Raw genomic sequence first — 24,480 nt, 5'->3', positions numbered from 1 at the left:
GAAATGCTAAATAGCAAATTGAAGATTTCTTTTTGCCGACGGGCAAAGGCAAGGTTTAAACTGTATATTCAGTGATGGAAAGAAAAAATAAAACACATGGGCAGATCTCAAATGGCTACCTAACATAAGTGCTTCTCAACCTGAATGCTGGGACCTTAAAGAAGAATGACTGATGGAGGAAATAGGAATAAATATAGTGTTTAAACATTTGGGATCAAACCTTTAAATTGTGGAAACTAACTGCCTCCATGTTCTCTTGAATAATTAATCCATATAGCAGGGCAATAAAAAAGCAAATCAAAGTTCATGATTCTTTGCATGTTTTCCCACAGTGGGCTGACTATAAACCTTTTGTTTCAAGGGCCTTAATAAGGTTGAGAACCACTGGTCTATGCTGTTTGCGCTTCATATGGACTTGAACTACAGGTATACTTTTCAATTTCTATAAAAGTAATGACTTTTAACAGGCAGTTTGGTTGTCATTTGAGATCCTCAGTCTTTTCCAGTGGCCGGGAAAGGTACCATATCAGAAAGCTTGCTTTTTAAAACTGTTGTAAATAACTGCGTAGCAAAACAGAACTCACCTGTCTTTTTTAATCATCTTAGATAACAATTCATTGCAATAATGAATATAAAAGAAAATGCCACTACTTGTAATTAAGATCAATTTTTTTATAAATCTACATATTATATATAATACAAATAAATATATATCTATAGGTCTATAGAGAGCTATAGAAAACATTGATCACAGATTGTCAGAGGCCATGGCATACATTCTGTTATATGGCTGTTTTTTTGATAACTTGAGAATATTAATATGCCACATTCTTTGTGTGTCCTGCTCAACACTGAATGTCCATCTGGCACTCACACGGACACACATGTAGAAATGCACGCACACACATTGTTGCATTCACAGGGTCAGCTCAGAGTGATCACTCCAGCACCGTGAGAGGTTCAGACCATTTCATTTTTGCCTGTCTGTCTATTTCACCAGTGTTTTTACCCCAAAACAGTCTGATATTGGGCTGCAAAGGCCCCTCGAAACAGCATGTAGATGCCAGTATTCAACACTGGAGCCGATATAAGGAGAAGCCATTTAGGCAGGCTTCCAGAGAGGATGGGCCACAGCAATTACCGTACTGTAGGAAAACAATTCTGTCTGACATTTGGAAAGTGTAGCATTTGTGTTGCATTTCATATCGCCTCAGTGCTTTTTGTTATTTGTCTTCTCACCAGATGTTAGTCAACTACAAATTGAAATCCAACGCAAGTTCAAACTGAGCAGGGTTTGCACTTTTTAGGGACATGTTTGGCTCCAACATGCTTGGCAAGAGCAATCAATCAAATGTTTAAAATCTGTTATATACTGTATGGCAGCCTGTTTTGGCGCATCCACTTACTGCCAGCCTTGGGGAGAGGAAATATACATCACATTAATATCTGAGGAACAATTAGGAAAATAAAACAAATCTATTTTTATGGATTCACACCAGTGCAATTTTACTTATTTTGTTGTACTGTATTACAACTTAGCATGGTGGTGATGCTTAGAGATTGTGTCATATACAGTGATACTGTATGTGGGGATGGAATTTCTGCCCTGTTCACCTCTCCTATTCTTCCTTGTCTGCTTTGTTGTTTTTAATTCTACTGTTAGTCATGAGTCCTACCTCCTATCTCTAAAATCTTCCTGGCTCCTTCTCTTGTTTTATCTTTCCCTTCCCCTCTTTCTGCTTTCCTCGCCCTCCTGTCCCACTGTCAGACAGAACTCTCTGTACAAAGTGTATCTTAGCAATGACAAATTACTCTATTTTCTGCCCTGACACATCACAAAATAATGGAATAGAGATGAATTGAAAAATAGAAACACCAACTTACAATCTGAGTTTCTTCTGGCTCTTTGTTCTGAATATTGCATACCTTTTAACCTCCAACATTTCACACAAAAAACTGCCACTTCTTTGTTAAACTCACACACGTATCTCATCACGCATCAGTCCTGCATCAATTGTATTGAAGTCAAACTCAACAGACAAAAGCATAAATAGTAAATAATATCTTAAAACCTCCATTATCTCAAACAGCAACCTTCTTCATAGCTGTAAGGAATAAGGTAGACCGTTTCCAATCACCTCTCAGCCCAGGAGATCAGTGCAGCAGTAGAGCAGCAACCCAGCAGGAGAGAAATAATGAAAATAGTGGGTTTCTACAGTGGATGCATTTGTGAAGAGACAGTTGACACAGATCTAGCACCACCACACCAGACACACCAGGCAGTTAAACTGTACATGATACTTATGTGTTTATTTCTTTGCCAGCTCCAGCACATAAGGTTTCATGCATATACAGCAAAAAGCAGACTGCTGTGTTGTCAACACTCTTTAACATAGTTTATTTCTTCCTTTGTTTCTTGTCTTTCCATTTGGTTTCTTTTTCTAGTAAAACATCAATGCTGAACTTGCTCTCTCTGCGTGGTTATTTATCCACCGATCCTGTGAACATGTGGGCCTCATTTACAACTGAATAATAGAAGTGATGCAATGCACTGTGATTGATATGTTCTGATCTGGACCAAAGTTGTGGACCGAAAATTATTAAGCCTAGCTCAACATTTTCATTGTAATTGTGCCAATCAGGGTCTCAGCTGTGGTGGACGATTTACCTTTGAATCACAGCCAGAACTCCAATCAGTTACTCAGCGGCTTTGAGATGTTCTCAAGAACAGCTGAAAGGTTGAGCCTCACCAGAGTTTTTATGTGTATCTGTTCTGTGTGTATGTGAAGCTTCACACTGCCTCTGCTGTTGTAGACCAGCAGCTGTTATGGGGTTAAATTCCCTGCTGCGATTTTGTCATTTAGGCTCCTTTTACAATCCATGGGGACCTTACACTCCTGATGCATAGCTATCACTGACAAGCATTTCCCATTATTCCCGATTTCTTTCACACAAGGAGACACACACATACACACACACACACATACCATGCTGGGTTATTACTGACAAGTATTTCCCATTTACCCCGAAGATGAAGCAAAATAACAATTTTGAGGTGGTTCCGCCAGCCTTTTAACCTTGCACCTTTACGTGCAAATGCACGCCCACACCTTCAATCTGCCTCTTTTATTGTCACTGCAGAGCAACAGCAGCCTTTTCACCTTTTCGTTTTTACTGGCTCATTTCATCTCCTCTTTCTTAGTGTCAGTCTTTCCCTCCCTCAGCCCTGCATTATCCCCCATCCAGTTCAGCCACTCCTCAGTTGTCCTCTGTTCTCACTTTCTATTCCTCAGCTCGTTCTCTTTATCCTCCCTCTGCCTGTCAAACCCTGATTTCTCACAGCTCCTCTCCCATCGTGACCATCTCCCCTGTTCTGACTTTTTCTTTGAGGCATCTCTCATGTTCGAATAGCAAATTGAATTCCACCAATACTCAGCTCACCCAAGCAGCTCATCCCCAAGCTGTTTTGTCGTTGCTGTTAGTTGACTGTTGAGATGTGTGTTTACTATACTGTGCACACTTATTTACTTACTTACTTACTATACAGACTTGTAGTCTGCAGACAAGATTTAAGATGACAATAAATGAACACACAAAGCTGTGATTCTACATGGTTGGATTAATATATAATTTTTTGACTGAATGAACAAAAAATCTGACTTTTATTCATTTTTAATGTCATCTGAAAAGTGTGACAAACTTGTTTTTCAGTTTAGATTGAAGAGTAAATAAAATGGAACTGATCAGAATAAAAACTGTTTATATATATATATATTTGATCATATTAAATGTACAGTGAAGTGTAAGTAAACCTTCTCTTCATCTGCAAATCTCAGATAGAATTGTAGAGAGGCTGATAGAGAATGAAATACTCTAGCAAGGCCATTATAAATTCACATCAAGTTTTTGAAGCTGGGTGCAAAAAGCAGCATAGAGTGCTACTACCGACAGCCACTTATATCCAATGCCCATTGGCCACAACAATATCACATTCTCTCCTAAATGTGATGAGTCTGCTGAATATTTCAAAGACATGATAACATTTTGGTTGGGTTGTGAATTAATCTGTAAGCCTTAAATATATCTTGCCCATCCACTCTGTGTCAGAACCTGACATGGCCCAATTAAGAGTGGCTGACACTGAGCAGCTGTACAAAGTGGACGTCATACCTTCATTTTTTTTTATTCCAATCATCTTTTTAAAAACAATTTGAAATTAAGTAGCATGTGCAATTATGATGCCATTCTTTGTCTGGCGTTATAATTTATTTGCCTCGGGTGTACTGTGGAGTGGGTCAGACTGTTTTTAGTGGCAGGCTAGCAGATACTGTTGACTTGCGCTAGCCTAGCACCAGCGAACTCTGCAACTGGAAGGACTGGATGAGAAGTGTTGAAAACGGTCTCCACTGATAAATAACACACTGGCTAACTTGGAAATGAGGTCCTATGTCCAAAATTCTGAACCACCCCTTTAACTTTTCTTAGCTTTTCGAAGGTATGATTCATGAGAACAGGCCATAACAGCACCACAATTACAGCCTGAGAGGTGAGATCCGTCTGTGTGCTTGGGCAGGCAGCTTTTTAGGTTTTATCATCGTCACCTGTAGAACAGTCTACTAGAGGACCTTAGGGCATCTCAGTCTGTAGACAGTGTTTTAGTATAGTATATTCTTTACAACTTGTTCCGCTCTGCTAAGAATCTATTTTCATTACCTGTAGGCCTAAAGCTCTGAACTGTAATTTTTCCAATTTGACTGCATTACTCTAATAGGTAAAGTATAGGCCATAATAAATGTAGACTTAAAATATAAAAAACAAGCACAGTATCAGAAAGGAAATATTGTAGATTCTCCACCTCTGGCCTTAGCTGCCATGCCTCAGACAGTCCACACAGCAGTTGTTCGAGTCACTGTACCCCTCCAGTGCTGAGGGACCCTTTTTTATGACAAATACAATGGATTTTCACACTAGTTTTAAATCCAGACATAGCTAAAGAAGGGCCTTTTATATATAGCTTTCATCTCACAGGAAGACAACAAAATAACCTTAAGTCGGAAAAATAGTCTTTGTGATTCAATCTGTCCGCTTTTAGTCCCTGCCTGTGTGTGTGTGTGTGTGTGTGCGCGCGTTTGTGTGTCTGTACGTGCGTGCGTGCGCGTGTGTGTGTGCGTGTGTGTGCGCATATATAAGGATCCGTAGGATTGCAGGTGATTTTATAGTTTAAAAGAGGCCTCACTGATGGATTTAAAATCTCAAACTGGCAAGCTTGATTGGTTTGTTGGAAGGTTGGAAGGTTTGTGGCTCCCATCTTGCAGTAAAAAGCTTTCATGGCACTATGACACAGATAAACAATTTAAATATGAAATGCAAAAAAGGAGTGTCACTGGGTTACATCATTTTAAATGAAATGCTCAAAAGTTGACTCTTTAGAGACGAAGGGTTTGTGTAGCAGTGTTATGCTCTCAAAGTGATTTTTAACGCTTGTCTCTTCTTATTAGCCTGCATTGATCCAGAGAACCCTGATGGGCTTCCTGAGGAGCATCAATCCAGATAAGACAAATGTTTTTTTTTCTAATTATTTTCTCATTCTCTTTTATCATTACTCTTCAAAGGCAATGGTAAGGACATAAAGACACGAGACAGACCACAGAGGCTCCTCCTCAAAAGTAATAATTTGGGGCTTGGATGTGTAACAGATTTTATTCAACTTTGAGCATTACAAAGTTTGTCTGGAGGTCACATTTCTTTTTTCAACTAACTTTATTTTAAAAATGTATCAACAGGGAAGTACGGACTGAGTAAGAAATCATAAAAACAACTGTTAAATAGCATACAAATATATGCATATCATAGATAGAATTATAATATATGGAAATAATAATATAGGGCTGCTGGGCAAATTGATAAATTAGTGGTAACTTAGGACAAACATTAAAAAAGAGGTGATTGTTTACAACATAATCAAAAGGCATTGTATATTGTGTTTGATGTGTTGGATGACATAACCTTCAGTATACAGTCGCAGTTTTTAGCAGCCAGTAACACTATATAATACTACAGTATATTCATAGCACAACATAACTAAAGCAAATAGCCATTAATGGAATATTTCACTTTCATCTTCTAGCATGCACACCCCAACTTCCAGTAGCTGCTCGTCACAGATGTTCAAGCTCTTTTCCAAGTCCACAAATCTTAATGGAGAAAACATCAAATCTTAGTACGCCTTATTTCATGGAACATTTTGACATGTCACAGTAGGAAACACACAGGTATAAATATTCAAATTCCATTTAGCTACTTCAGTTTCAGAATCCTGGTATTGTGCATGCTGGCTCACTGTCATGGCTAACTGGGACATGTAAATAGAACAGAGCCATTGTTAATGGTATTAGTAACACCTGTGCTTTTCATGCTATGACAAATTAAAATATCTGCTGTGAAAAATAGCAAATATCAGTTTAAAATAGGTGGACAACTGTACCAAGTTATAAGCATTAGCATGTAAACAATATTTTAACACAAGCACTTGACAGTAAAACATAAATAGCATAAAAAACTCTCTGTAAAAGTAACAATTGTTTGCTTTCTTTTTAATGTTGGAAGCTATCTTTTACAGACAAGCACCCATGCAGTAGATAAGTTGGCACTGGTTTGGTGCATAAATGCAGAGTAAGACATCCCAGTTCCATTCTTTCATATATACCATTATAAAACATGTCTAGTACGCATGTGTTCTATTGATATCCCAGCATCTGATGTTTTAAACTGCACATTTTGTGCATTGTGTATTTGGATGAGGTACTGAACATTTTATGTATCAAATATGTTCAGGGCCAACCAGCTGCGTATGCCAAACAAATGCTAGATGTTATGACGGCACCTTTTCTGTCCTGTCATGCATTTTATGAAGACATCATAAGGCACTGCTTTATCTTGGTGGTCATAAATATGTTCGACCTCCATCTCAATCTTGTCCTTGACCAAATTCCAGTAATTTACAAGTGCCAAACATCTTCCTTAAGGATACATGTGTGGAACTTGAAAGTTGCAGCAGCGGCTGATGCAAATCCACACATTCTGGGTTGTTTTCAGTATTAAAGCTCCCCTGATGCTGGTGAAAAATGTATGTGCATCTTTTCCTCTATCTATTATCAGTCCTTTTCCCAGTGGCCTTGATGCAGCTGCATTCTCTCTTTCTCCACTTGGAGGCGTTCTCTCTCAATCTGCAGTCTGCCTGCCTCAAATTTGAAGAACTGCAGCCTCTCTTTCTCCAGCTGCAGTCTCTCCTTCTCTAGTTTTAGCCTTTCTGTCTCCAGATCCACCATTGGCATCCAGCCTTTACTTTCTTTCTCTCTCTCCCTCTGTCCATCATGAGTGGAAGATAAAGAAGACGTGGAGGACGAAGGAGGGCCTTGTTGCGGCGGCAGGTCAAATGAGGAGTCCACACACTCTGATTGGCTGAGGAGCAGAAGCCTCAGCCTCTCCCTCTCCACCTGTAACCTCTCTCTCTCTAGCTGCAGCCGTTCCCTCTCTACCTCCATCTGACGAAGTCGCTCCTTCTCCACCACCAGCCGCTCTTTCTCCACTGCCAGACGTTCAGTTTCCACAGCCAAGCGCTGTTTTTCCAGCTCCAGTCGCTGTTTCTCAACAGCAACACGAAAACCTGCCCCCACATTTTCATGATTATTTAGTCCACCCAGAGCTTGGGCTGGCATCCCCATCAGGCCACCAGCGAGTGGCACGTCTCGGTTGGTGGTAGACGTCGGAGCCTTGGAGGAGCTGAGCATGCCCAAGTCGTTGTGGGAGTAAACATCACCAACATGCCCCTCACCACGTGACACAATGTCACTGAGGAGGGAGGGAATATCATCTTCATCCATTTCTCTGTGTCCCATATCACCATCACCATCCAGCTAGAGGGTGAGAGTGAGATCATGAAAGGGGCGCTCCACTGATTTTACACATACATTTAGGTTTAATTGTCTTGAAAGGTACCACTACTCTCATCCTGTGTAAGCAGCTGTATAGTGTGGGTCTCAACGGAGCTTTGCAAAGTCTCAGAAAATAACCCTGATGATAGATGATGAAAGATGCAATCAAGACCCATACTAGAGACAAAAAATCTGGTCAATAGGCTGGAAGATTTTTGTGTATGACCGTAATACCATAGTGTGAACAAATGATTATTTTATCTTAGAACAGATTGTAATGCGGTCACAAAAAAGTGACATTTAAATGTCAAGTTTAGATTAAATCCCCATTAATTAAATTAATTAAATTAAATTAATGTCCTTTCATTTAACTTGATCTCTACCTATGTGTAACTTACCTACCTCTGCTAATTAAGCTAATTAACACATTATCTAACACACTATCAATTATGGCTTTGGGTTTATGTTTCTTACTCTGTATTCACTGACATCATCCTCCATCTTCACACCCAGCGGTGCCATCATGGCCTGCCCGCTCGGCTCACCGAGAGCCGCCAGCTCTGGCCAGTCGCAGTGGCAATCCTTTGAGAGGCCTGAGAGGTCAAGCAGCTGGTCACACCCAGATCCCAGAGAAGCCGTCTCATGCTCAGGGGAGGACTGATCATACTCATTCTTCAGGGCCACAGATGAGGATGAGGAGGAGGAGAGAGAGAGCTCAGCCCGAAGCTGTTTTCTCTTCATCAGTGCACGCCAGTCCAGGTAACGACGCTTCACCTGCACAGGAGATCAGGAAGAAACTCATGTTTAAGAGGTCATGAAAATAAAAAATATAAACATACAGTATGATTTGAGCGTAGGAATAAGCACACCTCTGCAGCAGTGCGTAGCTCTCCCTCTCCCAGAGAATTAACACCTCGTGCCACTTCCTCCCATGCCTGTCTCTTCAGCTCATTAATGGCTGTGTTCTGTTCACACAAAAATAGAAGAGAAGAAGAACAAGAAACAGCAATTAGACTGTTGTATTCTAACATTTCTAACATGGCTTTTGTGAAGTCGGGGTTGTGTTGTGGTGAGTAAGTACTTGTAGGTCTGTAGGAAAGTGTGAGCAATGCAGGTTTCTATCAAAATAACGAAAATGCCTGTTTTCCATGAAACATAACAATACTGCCATGTCTGTAAAACAAAATTATCCTCTGAAGAGTATAGCCAGAAGATAATATCAAGGCTAATATCAATATTTGAGACTTGAGAATTTTCTTTCCATAAATACATAACATAATATTTTTGACAAACTGTTTTTTAAAGAATTGTGACCAAGATGTGCACGGAGCTGGATATCTTGCAGTTGAATAATAAACTGCGTCAGTGCTCTCTGGTGGACAATAGAGATAATGTAGATACTGCTTTAAATTTATTTAAAAATATATATATATATATATATATATATTTTTTTTTTTTTATAATTCCTTACCTGCACTTTCGTTTTACTTAGCAGCCGACCTATTTGTGACCATGTTGATTGATTGGTGTAGGTTTACTCTTTTTCTTAATCATAATAGTGTGTGTAATGCCTCCTAACACAAATCTTATATACATTTGAAAAAAAATTGTTATGACCACTGCTTTTGTCAGTAATGTACAGTCACATAGACTTATCAGATAACTGTTTTGAAAACTAATTTCACACATTAAACAAGATGTTACAAAAGACTTGGAATAAGTTGCTAATTGGACAGGACAGTGTAGTTAGCTAATTGTTGTGTGCTGCTGTTGAGCTGTTCGAGAGAAGAGAAGACACCTGCTGTCTGGAGAACAACACGTCCGTCCTCTTGTGGATCTCCCTGATGAGAGTCTGTGTTTCTCTCACACTGTAGTTGCTCTTCCTCTTCCTCTTCAGATGTTTCATCTGCAGGAAATCCAGCTTGGCAGCAAGAAGGGACAGGAAGCCCAGAGACACCAAGAAGAGACAATTGGGGGGAATGGTCAAGGAGAACAAAGAGTCAAAGAGGAGGAAGGTCTTGTATGAAAAGAGGGAGGTTGAATGGACACGGGTACAAAGAGAGATAGATCACAGGTCAGAGTATGGGGGGCGGGTTGTTGTAGAGGTTAGTCCATGTCTAGCAGTGCAGCTTTCCTTCAAAAGCAAAGTGGTTTTCATCAGGGAGGAATCCCTCAGTGGCTCCAGCAGTCCCTGTGAAGAGAGTAGGAGACGGATCCCAGCTGTTACACTAGATGCTGGCTCTGTGTAATGGCATATGAGACTTGAAGTTGTGGAAAGAAGTGTGTGAAGTTGCAGAGGTCACACCTGGTTGGCTGGTGGATTAAATTAGAAAAAGCCTTTTTTTCCGTTGGAGGGTTGACTTATGACGTGATGATAAGGCCCTGATTTGATGTAGCTAAGGCCACATAAGACAAGACTTGCAGGGGTTTCCACCTTTATTGCCTGGCTTACCCTGCTGCCAGGTAAGTGTACACAGGTAGAGAAGCATCACAGGCTGAAAAGGCTTCCTGTATGTAAAACAGAGAGTAGTTAATGTTTTTGGAATATTCAAAGTGTGTCAAGTTAGGTCAATTTGTCATATATCCCAAAATCACAAATTTGTCTCAGAGGGCTTTATATTCTCTGTCCTTAGACCTTCAATTTGGAAAAGTAAAAACTCAAAACTCAACTAAAAAGAAAAATGAGAAACAAAGGAGGGATAGGCTATGCAATGGGCCTCGTAGTATATGCAGTATAGATAGACAGAAAGAAGAGAAGTAGAATAACAATATGGGAAAAAACAGAATTACAATATGAAGTAAATACAAAGTAAAAGTACATAATATAATATCACATAAGTAAGTAAGTTAGTATTTCACTTTCTTTTTGATGTAAATTGCAGACGTGTTAGCATTTTTGTTATTTGTCTTGGGAAGTGGAAACGCCATAAAGGTGTGGTATTTTATGGATCTTTGTAGGGGAATCATCTTTAAATACATTTCATTGTGTTACATTTTGAGTAAAGGCGGTCTCATTAACTAAAATACCTGTTAATGCAGATTTTGAGGTTGTAAGAAAGCACATACAATCAATTTCCTCTGCATTACATAAACACACATAGTTATATGCGATTATTTGTCCTATTAGATTTATACTATAAGCTCGACTATCTCGCCTATAGAATATAGTAAAACAGTGTAGCCATGTAGGCTATATTTGACATGTAGGTTTCTTCTGTTAGCATACACCTGCATACACCACATGGACAATATACCTATACGCAATCTGTGCTTTTAGGTTATGCCCTTCTGTATCCCAAATATTTCTAGTCAGAAATAACGTTTTTTGTGTAGCCTACGCTAGATATTTTTCTAACCAGACGGGTACAACCCATATTTTATCATCACAATCATTATTGCAACGTAGTGTGTTGCCTATATTACCACCACCTCCAATAAATCATTATCATTAACGTATTATGAAGACAACTTACCTTACGCGCACAGATGTACCTCAATCAAAACAACATCCTAGGTACAATTTTAATTCTGCATTCACGTGCAGCTTGGAAACCATATTTATACGTCCAAGCTGTAAATTTAAAACCAAAGGTGCAAGTCGAATAGAATAATTTGAACAAGAAAATGGGACTATTCAATCACAACATTTGTTTTTCTATTGTTGACGCTGCACATTGCTAATTTCGCCATTCTGTTGTAGAAGAAAGCCATTTAATGGATGTTCAAGGATGAAGCCTAGCTAAGAGATGTTTATTTAAAGTAAGACGATTGATAAACATTATCTTTACAGTCAGTAGGCTTCAGATAATTCCATCTGTCTCGGGTATCAAAACAACTCTTATATTATTGAAACCACAACACGATTTGGCTATTTGTAAAATATTCCTGAGAGCATGTGAAGGTATCGTGAGTTGCGCACTGTTTCGATCGCTCCTATTGGTCAATCCTCCACCGCGCCCATTTATGACGACATTTAATCTCGCCGGGCTCTTCCGGACATGTTTGCTGTCAAATCCAAAACGTAAATAAGAGTAGTAGGTTTATTAACAGCCTGTTATGTGCTGATGTGGTGCTTCACTGCGAAAGCCCTAAAACATATATAACATTTCCTTTTTGTTGTCAGCCAAACCTTGCAAGCTAACGCGCGATGCTAACTTGTTAGCTCACTAACAACTTGTGAGCAGCCTGAAGTTGTGAAGAAGTCTAGATGAAGGTGAGGAGATGGGCTCTGTTCGCTGGGCTTTCCGCTGCGGGTCGTGGACACCGAGCAGGTCTGACTGGCTGTTAGGTGCTCGCTGCATTCAGCGAGAGGAGAAAGACCGGATCGGACAGTTTGCGTTTGCTAAGGATGCAAAGTCAGCCATGGTGAGTGTGGACCGCACACGTCTGTTGTGCGGTCTAATTTATCGCAATATCACCCAACTAAGATCCTTTACTACTTGTCAATATATCTATGTGTAATGCACTGTCTGTCTATATTTATACTGCATCAGGCTGGCAGGTTGTTGCTGAGGAGATTTGTGTGTGAGAGGATGGGGATCCCCTGGTCACAGATCAGACTGGAGCGATCCCCCAGAGGGAAACCTTATCTGGCAGCACCACTGAAGGTTCATACTATGATTTTTTTTTTTTTTTTAATCTAAACTATTTCCATAAACAATTACAAAATACAAGGTTTGGATGCACAGCATGCTTTTGTACTAACCTGCCCACCAGTGGGTCAGTAATTGTCAAAAGACAGTGATATTTTTTTATTTTAATTCACATGTTGATAGCCCCTAAACCACACTTGAGTAGTGAAAATTAGGCAAACATAGTATTTTAGATCGGGAGCCACCAGAACAGACATTTTGCACAGGTGGGTTTATGTACATCTTGTACAGTTTACATAGAATTACTTTAGATGCTACTTTGGCGCTGGTAATTGTTGAGCTTATGTCTTGTTACTGGAGTGTTGCTCTGACTTAGTTTTCTGTATTTTAATTTAGAGCTTAGAACATACTTTTCCCCACTTGTTTAATAGCTTTCAGAGGATGTTAAAGTAGTTCCCTGATGGCCATGCTGTTTGTCATATAATTAAAAATAATATCCACTATGTGATTACTGTCTTGCTGTCTGCTCCCAGGTCAGTTCAGATTCAGGTCCTGAAGTCCCGGCCTGGAGTTTCAACCTGTCCCACCAGGGGGACTACGCTGTGCTTGCTGCAGAGCAGGGGGTGCAGGTTGGGGTGGATATCATGAAGACCACCATGCCAGGTAAATGCTGAGGATAATAGATGAAGCAGCATTAACAATATCAACCAATATAGACACATACATTGAGATCTGGTAATTCAGTGGTAAAAATAGTACTAAGCTTAATGTTTTTGTACAGTTGTGGTTTGCATGACTGAACAGTTTGACATTAATTTGGGGATTTTATTTTAGGCATTTTCCCTATTAAAATAGGGATGGAGTGAAAGGGGTTAAATTTGGGGAAATAGTTTGACTTGGGTACACAAAAGCTCTCTCACACACACACACACACACACATGCACGTGTGTGTGTTACAGATACACAGAACAATGGAGAAATTATGATTTTTTTACGATAAATCTTAATGTCTCCTGTAATATGAGACTTTCCAATATTCAAACATGCTTGAATGAATCATGATGCTACTGTCTGAATCCTGGCAAAAGCTTAAAGATCAAGCTTCAAAATTCTGTGTTAGCTGTTCATTTTAACCATCTCACACTAATGATAATCAATCCATGACAGCCAAATCTGTAAGTATAATCAGTAGAAGTCCTAAAAATAAGGCAGAAATTGTATTGCTTATGTATTCTCCAATCTGACCACAAGAGGACATTGTTGGTGTGTGTGTGTGTGTGTGTGTGTGTGTGTGTGTGTGTGTGTGTGTGTGTGTGTGTGTGTGTGTGTGTGTGTGTGTGTGTGTGTGTGTGTGTGTGTGTGTGTGTGTGTGTGTGTGTGTGTGTGTGTGTGTGTGTGTGTGTGTGTGTGTGTGTGTGTGTGTGTGTGTGTGTGTGTGTGTGTGTGTGTGCTAATCTCAGTCCTCATACTAATCTGAGCAGTATTTGGATAATCTATAGGATAAAAAGGTTGGAGCCTCCCTCCATCTTCCTCTCACCTCATTTTGCTTTCCCTTCGTCTCCCTCCTTCCCTTTTTCTTCTGTCTTTGTCTCTGTCCCTCTTTCTCTCTCCTCTTCCATTATTTTGGCCCTCACACCTCTCCACCCTCCCTCCCTCCTTCTTTCCCTCTAGGTAGCATCTCTGTGCCGGAGTTTTTCCGCATCATGACTCGTCAGTTTACAGCGTACGAGTGGAGTGTCATCCAATCAGCCGGCTTGGAGAACCAGCAGCTTGCCGCGTTCTACCGCCACTGGGTAACCATGGCAACCATACTACCCTGTCGTCACAGTGCATTACTGCTGGGCCCAACAGGCGGCCTTTTGGTGTGAGAAGGAAGCACAGGGAGAACAAAACATTGACAATGTCCTTTTGAGACACAAACACATTTGTAATTTTTTTTTCCTCCTGAACTCTCATTTTTCTCACATTCTGTCTTTCTCTGTCTCTGCCTTTCATCCTCACAGTTACTCAATAGCCCTTTCTTTCTTTCCCCTTGTTCAGTTTTTCATTTTTTATTTCTTTTTCTTGTGTATTTTCTTTTTTGTAGACACTAACACACACACACACACACACAGATGGACAGCAACTGTGGTGCTAAGTAAAGATGTTGTGAGATTGAGCGGGTGGCACAGAGACGTCAAGCTCTGATATCATCACCACGCTGTTGACTAATGGCAGAGTTCGACGGTTGCCATAGCGATTAGCCTTGTAATACTCTTATTGTGGCTCATTGGCTGCCGAGCAGGGTTGGTTTTGGCTGGACACACACATATTCACACACAAAGTGGCTCTTCTTTATACACACTGTTATACATGTGTGCATAGATTCCCATCTGCTGTGGTTTTAAGTTAAAGTGCTACTGAGCCAAAATACCCCACATGCACACACAAGAAGCTCACACAGACTGTCCTTCTCAGCTTTGTCAGGCATACATTTGTCTTTGTCTTTCATATGTGCTGGTGATCATTTTCTGGGTTTAACTGATCTAGCTTTTTCCCCTTTCTGCCAAGGCCTTAAAGGAGAGCTTCATCAAAGCCATCGGCACGGGTCTTGGCTTCAACCTTCAGAGGGTGGAGTTTCACCTGTCCTCTGAACCGCTCACACAGAAATATGTACTGCGCCAGACCAAGATGCATCTAGATGAGGAAGAAGAAGAGGACTGGATATTTGAAGTGAGTCTGTTTGAAGATGGGTGTGAAGAGTAAGGACAAAAAAGCTTTCTAAAAAAGCTAGACGTTATGTCTGTCAAATGACCAATTGGAAAAGAACAAAACAGACTAAAGACAGATTCAAGATTTGTTTGATTTCCAGATAAAAAATAAATAAATAAAAAAAAAAAAAGATTAGACATGAAAACATTCCAAAGAGCTCACTGACATGATGACTTGACAGTTTACTTACAACTTCCGTGCTCCCAGAAGGTTGCGGTGTGTTGGGAGCAGCCTGCAGTGTTTTCTATTAATCAACTGCCAGATTGGCTTTCTCCTATCATCTTAAATCCTGTGACATCTGCTAATGTCATAGCTTGTTTGCGATTCTGTGGGTTTTTCATTTGTATGCTTCCTTGTTTTTGTTCTTCCATGTTTTATATTGCCCAAGAGGAGCTTTGCCTTATGCCAAATATTGCTTTGAGCACAGATTAAAGGAATAGCTAAACATTTTGGGAAATGTGCTTATTTACTTTCTTACCAAGACATAGATGATAATAAATATGCTCTCTCATATCAGTCTGTTAACAGCAAGGAGACAGTTAGTTAGTTTAGCATAAAGACTGGAAACATGTGTCCGAAGTTGAGGAAATCTGCCTACCAGCACCTTTAGCTCACTAATTAACACGTTGCATCTCATTTGTGTGATCTTAGCTAGTCCCACACGTAACCTCAATGTATTGTTTTAACGGTCCTCTTGGCAACAATTCATACAACACATCATAAGTTAAGGTTTGTTTTCAAAAGACATTTGAGGACTTTCAAAAAGCCAATATCAACGTTTCAGCTTTAGTGCCAAATTATCTCTTTACACAAGGCTTTAGTAAACTTTGGGCATGACTATGCGGAAAGCTGAGTTTGAACATTTTGATATGAAACACATGGGGATCAATTATATGCAAATACCTTAAAAAGGTAGATTTAAGATGATATGTGAAAATGCCCTTAGACCTCAGAGGGTTAAGAAGGGAAAATAGTTTTGTTAGTGCCAATATGCATTTTTGTAGTATAGTAACATCTAGATGTGTAGATGGAAATTATTTCAAATTATCGTTATCAGGTTCAAATTATCATCACGTTATTGGTGGGATTTGTGTAACATGTAGAACCAGTTTGACGTAGCCTTTAGGAAATCAATTAGCTTAAAAGCAGCATGGCAGCACTGATGTGGGATCCTCCATGCTCCTCCATGGCTGCCCCCCTTGAATGCATCTGCAAAGTGAATCATGAGTGGTCTTGCAGAGAAATACCCACAAGAGACTGTGTTAAGGGGGCCCTCAAGTAGCCCTTCAGCCTGCCTGACACCATGACAAGAGTTTGATCATCTTTTCTGCTCCTCTTCGCTCCTCACCTTCATTCCCTTCCTTGTTTTCTCTTCTCTTTCCTCTCTTTCTTTACCTTATATCTTCATTTAACTGTTCCTCCTCCTCCCCCCCCCCCCACCAGTGGCAGAGGGATTAACAAGTGACTGCTAAAAGGTTACCACTGGTTTGAAAAGCCTGATGTCTCCTCTATCCCTCTCGAGGTTGTGGAGGCTTAATGCTGTTTTAGTGTCTGTGTTTTGACACTGGGGAATAACAGCTCCCTTATATTGATCGCAGGTAATGCACGTGTCCTCTGAAGTAACCGCAACATACAGGATGAAGAATGTGTTAGGGTACAAAGGATGAAGAGATGCATTATAAAAATGGAAAAACTCCACTTAAGTTTCAATTTAACAACATCCATTAACTGAGCAAAAGTAAAAGAATAAAATTAGGGAATAAAAAGTATATATGGGTATGCTATTATAGATGTACCAAAGTCTGCAAGTTTGTTTTGAAAATATTGAAATAATTGACTGAATATTATAATATTGACTTTGAATGCCCCAGCTGGCATCGTTAAATATGATTTGTAATGACAATCTATGAATAAAGTACCTAAATTAAAAAGACAAGATAATATTAATATATAAAATGAAGGCTAAAATAGATTCTAAATGAGTGCTAAATAAAACTCATGTATTAGATGCTTAAATCCTGGAAAGTTTAATTACACAAAGACGTGCTTCACAACTTTTTTTGGTGTCTTTGTACGTATGTAATGATGTGATGTAACTTAGCTGCCTATCTTGGCCCTTGCAAAAGAGATTTTTGTCTATGGGACTTATTACTTCCTGCTGACCTCTGGTGATGTGACCCCTGCAGCCTTTAGACAGGAAGTGAGGAACATAATAACACACTTTGAAAACAGACTGTAACATACCCAGTAAAACAGCAAAGTGACAAAAGATTCACATTTAAACAGTTCCTGGTGATATTTCTATACCCCTACTACACATAGACACCACCACCTGTTACTCACATTTACACACTCAGCCTTTGGCTTTTAATATCCAAGCAATGACAATGGCAGTTTTATTTATATTGCACCTTTTCATTACATGTAAACCCAAAGTGCTTTGCATTATAAACAGCATTAAACATTAAAACAAAGCATGAATAGAAATAAGAATACAGAATAAGCATCAACATAACAAGACAATCTACAAAAACATACAAGTGTACACACACACACACACACACACACACACACACACACACTCTTACACAAGTAATGGTATAGTAACATGATATACACATATTCTTATCTGCTTGAGATTAATGCATTCACCAGTTTCTCAGAGTCAGATTGAGATATGAATGCTCGAAGTTTTGATATATATATTTTTTTTAGTAATAAAATGCTGTTTTGGTGATATTGGTGATGTGATTTTTAAAACAATGCCAATGTTTCTGACTTGCTCACTGTATTTCAGAGACTGTGAATCCAGGTGTGAATACATTTTCTGTCTGACTTTTAGGACCAATATTGAGAATATCAGTCTTGTCCGTATTTAGTTGTAGAAAGTTTTCGCACATCCAGCAATTAATATCATTAATACAGTCACGACCAGTCGAACGCCGTGCAAGCAGTAACCAGTAACATAGCTCAAGCACAGCGTTCGTCGTTCGACTGGTCGTGACTGCTTTCCCAAGATGACGCCATGTATACATGAACGGTACTGTCTTTCTAAACTATCTTTTTAATAAACTGTACACTTACAAAGTTCTCAATGCTTCAGTTTACGTGTAGGGACCCTTATTATGCTACTGTGGAAGTGTGGTGCTATTTTGAGCCTTGTTAGTGGTGTAGAAATACCGATTTCTTTTTACTTTACCCTCTACCCCGACGACTAGCGTTATAAGCTAATTAGCGGTTTGCAATGAAACTGGTCACATTCGATTAGCATGAAAACATATACCAGAGAACGGTCAACTCAGTACACATAGCTTTATTTTGCACCAGATTTGTCCTTTAACATTTGTTAATGAATCCAACCATATTCATCTGTTCAATGGAGCACATAACATAAAAAAATATACAATGCTGATCAGAAATGGTAACATCAACAGCGGTTAAAACATCAAGTCCTTTAGAAAAAAAAGGTCAAGTATGTGTGGACCCAGTGACATGTTGTTTAAAATCAAAAGATTCCAGTAAACTAATGACTTGTTTTGTATCTGAGTTGTTGCTGTCATCTACATGAATATTGAAATCACCAGATTACAAAATCAATAATTATTTTAGATAAAAGTTCCCCCAGTTCTTCCAAAAATCCCTGTCTCAGTTTAGGAGGATGATAGACAGTAGTGCAACAGGGGATATGGAATTAATAACTAGACCTTGGTAAATACCAAAAGACACAGATTTACAGCTTTAAAAAAATCATTATATACTGAAAAATGTATGTTCTTTTAAAATGTGAATATAGGATGCAATGAAAATGATAAAATAGTTTATGTTAAAGTAAGGAGGCCAACCTTGAACGAAAATCTGCATAGATCCATGTAAGCACGGCTAGAAAACTGGATATGAATCTGACATATTAATCATACAGGCTCAACATTTTCCTATTATCATAGGCACCGTTATTGCTTGGGGAAGCGACGTGACAAATAAATGCAGCGGTTTTCTGACTGAACCTTTGCTCGCTCTCCTTAAAAAATCCTGGAAACAGATTTTTACATGCATATATTTAATAGATGTGGTTGCATGCAGGGTGAATGTCTGTATGAACGTCTGATAAGGTTGTACATTTGCATTATGTCATATGTCATATAATTTTGCCCTATTTTATATAGTTTTTGTTAGTATTTGCTCTGAATTTGAATGAGTGTAAAGGTTTTTTATTTAGTATGATATGCAGGCTATATATGTCCATGTGCTGATGAGTGTGTGTGTGTGTTTTTTGCAGGAGAGCTTGCTGGATGCTGACCATCATATTGCTGTAGCACTCGGTCCAGCAGACAGACCAGGCACCGCAGTAAGGACACATACTATAAATGTGTCTGTGTGTGTGTTTAAATAGTAATTTAACACCAGGCTGAAAGGTAGAGTTTCATTGCTTTCTGCACATTCTGGAGTACACCTGTAAATCACTGCAGCAAATCAAAACACTGGAGAAAAATAGATTGTCAGGTGTTGTTGTGTTACCCTTTAAAGCCAGACTTCCGTACAGACTTTAAACAGCATACATGAATTTAAGCCTCCCTTATGTGCAAAAACACAGAATGAAGGCTTGTAGCGAATTCTCATTTAAAGTATTGGTTAGCATGAGTAATAATCTATAATCTCAATCTGACATAAAAGCCAATTTGACGGTGAATCGATCAGGTGATGGATAGACAGTTATTGACAACAACTTCTATGCCAAACATTTGTAGGTTTAATCTTCTCCAATAATGAGGATCTACAACATTTGCCATTCTCTCTCAATGGGGTGGGGGAAAAATCGATACAGCATAGTATTCCGTAGCAATACTGTATCGATACACAGACGCCAAGTATCGATCTTTTATGATATATGTGTTGGTCAGTTTGCCTGCTTGACAATCCCATTTTGCAGCAATAAAATTGAAGTCAGATGAACAAACAGAGAAATGTATCTTTTTAGATAAAACAGATGTTGACAAAGTTTTCTTTTGGGGACATAATTTGAAATTGGGAAAAATTTGAAGTTGGAAAAAAGGTAATAAATTGCAGTATATCGCAGAATATTGCAATATCTTTAAAATCGCAATAATATTGTATCGTGACATAAGTACCGTGATGATATCGTATCGTGAATCTGGTGATTCCCACCCCTAGTGAACAGTCCCTTTTTAAAAACTTAAAAATGAAATTAACTTGTTAGTTGCAGCATTATTGGACACTCTATTTCAGTAATTATAGACTCTCTTCTCACTTCATTTCAGCCTCTTCGTTCATCTCTTCCTCCTCCCACCTCATTTACACTGCTTTCGTTCAGTGACCTCATCGCTTCGGCCTCACCTCTGACGGAGGAAGACCCTTCCTGCTGGGAGAGCTTCAACATGAAGGCTGAAGCTCCACAGAGACAAAGAGAAACGCACACATCCAAATAACCACCTGTCTCATTCTGACACTCAACACACACACACACACACACACACACACACACACACACACCTTTCATAAGTGCCAGAAAAGAACACTGAGACTGAATTTGCTTTCTCATTCAACACGTCCAGTCAAGTTTATTTATAAAACCAAAGATCACGTTTGTCTCGGAGGACTTCAGAATCCATACAGCATCTGACACCTTCTATCTTTAGATCCTCAGTTCAGATGAAAACAAAATCCACAAAAAAACTTTTACATGCCAGATACGCACATGCAAACATACTATGCAGTAAACACAAACATTTAATGTTGATGAGTAGATTTATATCCTGTAAATTGTACTAACTTCCTGTGTAATTTTAGGATACTCATTGTTCAAGATTCTATATTGAGCTCCTCGTTATTGATCTTTGTAAACCCTCAAACAACAAATTGATTAAAATAAATCTGTTATACAAGGTTTATATAATGTGTCATATGTATGTATGTATGTATGTATGTATGTATATATGTGTTTTTTTTCATAATCTGAAGCATTACAGTGGATCACAGTTTGCAAATCAATTCAAAATCCCATTATTGTGGTAGTATTATTACACAATATATTATATTATTATCTTGTATATAGGATTTAGCATTAATTTTCAATGTGACAAAGGAAAGACTATTTTTGTAACCGTGCGTGCATCTTTCTACACTTCTATTTTAAATCTTTCTTTCCTTTTCTCTTCCTCATTTCTGCTACATCCTCCCTCTCTCTTGAGGACAGCTCATATATCTAGTGTCATTCTGCAAGTTTAACCCTTATTTCAGCATCACATTACTTTAATCGCAAAATATAATCATACGCTCCTCCCCTGCACACAGATGGAAATGACAAGTTAGAGGTCAAGTGGTGTATGTGCAGTTGGGTATGCGCCATATTTGTGACATTACACACTCCGCCTCCCTGTCTCACCCCGGAGGTAAACAGATACATAAACACACAAAGTGGCTGTTGCAGAGCATTCGTCTTGTTACCCTAATTATTTGAGAAAAATGTCAGGAAAAGGATATTATTATTAGATTTCTGACAGACATATATACACTTGTCTGAACTGCCATGACCTTGCACACATGACCCTGACAGGGCTGTGTGACATGGACATGGTGAGATGGTATGGGCCTGCTATCTGACACCATGCACGACCTGTACACCTGCTGCTCATCTTCATGCTAGGTATCCCTCTTTCTTGATTTCTTCCACCTTCTTTCTAATAGTTTTATTTTTTTTATTTTCTTAGCATTGATTGTGCTTTGTGTAGTCACCTGCTGTCTAAATGACTCCATAGAGTTCCTTTGTTTGTGTTTGTATGTAAGAGACACAAATATAGACTATGTCGCAGAGTAAGTGTTGTCATTTAAGTGGATTTAGTACAGCATGTGCATACACGTGTATGCTGTGAGTGAAAGAAATAGTGCTTGAAAACACACACATGCAGTCATTGCCTCCAGCTGGAGTGAATTAGTTTGCCTCCTCACCATCTTAAATCTTGTGTTCTTTGCAGCAGTGAAGGAGGAGAGAGGAGGCAGTGGGGTCAGACTGGAGTCACACAGGCTTACCTCAGAGAGAGGCCATTTTAGTTGCTTCATGTTTACTGGCGTGTCACAGAGGAAACTTTATTTATTTTTTTTAATTTTTTTTTAATGTGGGATGGAGACAAGAGTGTTTTGGGCATCAGATGGAGAATTTACCCCGAGGAAAGAGATGAGACCCAGCTCAGTCTGCTGTTGAGGATATGAGCAGAGTTTCTTTTTTTAGAGGAGAAGTCAGAGGAGGAGGAGGAGGAGGACATTGTGTGCCACATTTGGACTTTCACTGCCACACTTTTAAAATTAGATTCAGTTTTAAAGTTGCATAAATGTTTCTTAAGCCCCTGCTTAAAAAAGGAAATTATGTACTGTAGGAAGGACAGCTAAAGTAAAAAAGCCTGACTAGCAGTGTGCTCAGCAGGTAACCTTACATATTCAAATGTTTTCCCATGCTTATATGAGAGTGGTATCCATCTTCTCATCTAAAAATGAGAATAGGGATAACACTCTCATATACACTCACCTAAAGGATTAAGGAACACCTGTAAGATTTCTCGTTAATGCAATTATCTAATAAACCAATCACACGGCAGCTGCTTCAATGTATTTAGGGGTGTGGTCCAGGTCTAGACAATCTCCTGAACTCCAAACTGAATGTCAGAATGGGAAAGAAAGCTGATCTAAGCAACTTTGAGCGTGACATGGTTGTTGGTGCCAGACGGGCTGGTTTGAGTATTTCACAATCTGCTCAGTTACTGGGATTTTCATGCACAACCATTTCTAGGGTTTACAAAGAATGGTCTGAAAAAGGAAAAACATCCAGTATGTGGCAGTCCTCTGGGCAAAAATGCCTTGTTGATGCTAGAGGTCAGAGGAGAATGGGCTGGCTGATTCCAGCTGATAGAAGATCAACTTTGACTCAAATAACCACTCGTTTCAACCGAGGTATGCAGGCTTGAGGCGGATGGGCTACACCAGCAGAAGACCCCACCGGGTACCACTCATCTCCACTAAAAATAGGAATATGAGGCTACAATTTGCACAAGCTCACCAAAATTGGACAGTCAAAGAATGTAAAAATGTTGTCTGGTCTGAGGAGTCTCGATTTCTGTTGAGAAATTCAGATGGTAGAGGCAGAATTTGGCGTAAACAGAATGAGAACATGGATCCGTCATGCCTTGTTACCACTGGGCAGGCTGGTGGTGGTGGTGTAATGGTGTGGGGATTTTTTCCTTGGCACACTTTAGGCCCCTTAGTACTAATTGGGCATTGTTTAAATGCCACAGCCTACCTGAGCATTGTTTCTGACCATGTCCATCCTTTTATCACCACCATGTACCCATCCTCTGATGGCTACTTCCAGCAGGATAAAGCACCAGGTTACAAAGCTCAAAACATTTCAAATTGGTTTTTTGAACATGACAATGAGTTCACTCCACAGTCACCAGATCTCAACCCAATAGAACATCTTTGGGATGTGGTGGAACGGGAGCTTCGTGTCCTGGATGTGCATCCCACAAATCATCAACTGCAAGATGCTATCCTATCAATATGGGCCAACATTTCTAAAGAATGCTTCCAGCACCTTGTTGAATCAATGCCAGGAAGAATTAAGGCAGTTCTGAAGGCGAATGGTGGTGAAACACGGTATTAGTAGGGTGTTCTTAATAATCCTTTAGGTGAGTGTATATCCCCATTAATTAAAAGGCTGCAATTAGCTAAGCATAAAGACTAGAAAATGGAGAAAGAGCTAGCCTAGCTCAGCCAAAGGTAACAAGTCTGCGCACCAGTTACCTTTATTTTTAAATTTCATTATTTTTTACGGAATAAAGAAGGACAATACAGTATAATGTGTTAATTAGTGAGCTTTAGGGGTGCTGAAAGATTTTGTTTCTTTAGACAGGGCCAGGTTAGCTGTGTCTCCATGTTTTCGTATGCTAAGCTAAGATTGTACAACCTGTTGCTGGTTGTATCCTTAATGGATGGTTATGATCTTCTCATCTACCTCTGTGCCAGAAAGCGAATAAGCACATTTCCTAATATATTGAACTGACTTTGATTTCTAAGTCTTGTTTAGGAGAGGGAGATAGGTAAATATAACAGGTCGTCAGGTTTAAAACATTCCTGAACCACTAAAGTTTAAGAGCAAGTTTTAAGATGAAGCCTAAAGTGATTTACTCTGGCATCAA

General features: G+C 39.4%; 2 protein-coding genes across 4 annotated transcripts; one reads left to right on the top strand and one right to left on the bottom strand.

Annotated features, from left to right (window-relative positions):
* Window positions 1–5,737: 5,737 nt before the first annotated feature.
* Window positions 5,738–11,455, bottom strand: msantd4 (Myb/SANT-like DNA-binding domain containing 4 with coiled-coils). 2 transcript variants are annotated; one of them, XM_028573560.1, is made up of 6 exons: window positions 11,408–11,455; window positions 10,240–10,442; window positions 9,733–10,125; window positions 8,804–8,899; window positions 8,409–8,708; window positions 5,738–7,916 (listed from the first exon to the last, which is right to left on the bottom strand). In XM_028573560.1, exons 3-6 carry the CDS (start codon window positions 9,838–9,840, stop codon window positions 7,155–7,157), a joined length of 1,266 nt encoding a protein of 421 aa, XP_028429361.1. In that variant the 5' UTR covers window positions 9,841–10,125; window positions 10,240–10,442; window positions 11,408–11,455; the 3' UTR covers window positions 5,738–7,154. The 2 variants fall into 2 exon arrangements, with proteins under 2 accessions (XP_028429361.1, XP_028429363.1); XM_028573562.1 differs by having other exon boundaries at window positions 8,424–8,708.
* Window positions 11,456–11,900: 445 nt separating this feature from the next.
* On the top strand, window positions 11,901–21,183 carry aasdhppt (aminoadipate-semialdehyde dehydrogenase-phosphopantetheinyl transferase). Of its 2 annotated transcripts, none has more exons than XM_028573659.1 (7): window positions 11,901–12,299; window positions 12,428–12,541; window positions 13,060–13,189; window positions 14,198–14,319; window positions 15,077–15,238; window positions 19,554–19,622; window positions 20,554–21,183. In XM_028573659.1, the coding sequence occupies exons 1-7, from the start codon at window positions 12,156–12,158 to the stop codon at window positions 20,719–20,721; spliced, it is 909 nt and encodes a 302-aa protein (XP_028429460.1). In that variant the 5' UTR covers window positions 11,901–12,155; the 3' UTR covers window positions 20,722–21,183. The 2 variants fall into 2 exon arrangements, with proteins under 2 accessions (XP_028429460.1, XP_028429461.1); XM_028573660.1 differs by having other exon boundaries at window positions 19,554–19,689; window positions 20,554–20,640.
* Window positions 21,184–24,480: the final 3,297 nt, after the last annotated feature.

This window comes from Perca flavescens, chromosome 3 (genome assembly GCF_004354835.1).
Source record: "Perca flavescens isolate YP-PL-M2 chromosome 3, PFLA_1.0, whole genome shotgun sequence".
Lineage (NCBI taxonomy): Eukaryota > Metazoa > Chordata > Actinopteri > Perciformes > Percidae > Perca > Perca flavescens.
Note: the sequence above shows the minus strand (reverse complement) of the source record. Positions and strands in the feature narration are given on the sequence as shown.

Bases quoted from the DNA above. Each gene is read 5' to 3' on its own strand.
- msantd4 (XM_028573560.1), bottom strand. From the start codon at position 9,840: ATGAAACATCTGAAGAGGAAGAGGAAGAGCAACTACAGTGTGAGAGAA. The intron at 8,900-9,732 runs GTGTCTTCTCTT...TTGTGTGAACAG, and splicing joins TGTTGTTCTCCAGACAGCAG to AACACAGCCATTAATGAGCT. The intron at 8,709-8,803 runs GTGTGCTTATTC...TCTCCTGTGCAG, and splicing joins AGCTACGCACTGCTGCAGAG to GTGAAGCGTCGTTACCTGGA.
- aasdhppt (XM_028573659.1), top strand. From the start codon at position 12,156: ATGGGCTCTGTTCGCTGGGCTTTCCGCTGCGGGTCGTGGACACCGAGC. The intron at 13,190-14,197 runs GTAAATGCTGAG...CTTTCCCTCTAG, and splicing joins CATGAAGACCACCATGCCAG to GTAGCATCTCTGTGCCGGAG. The intron at 15,239-19,553 runs GTGAGTCTGTTT...TGTTTTTTGCAG, and splicing joins AAGAGGACTGGATATTTGAA to GAGAGCTTGCTGGATGCTGA.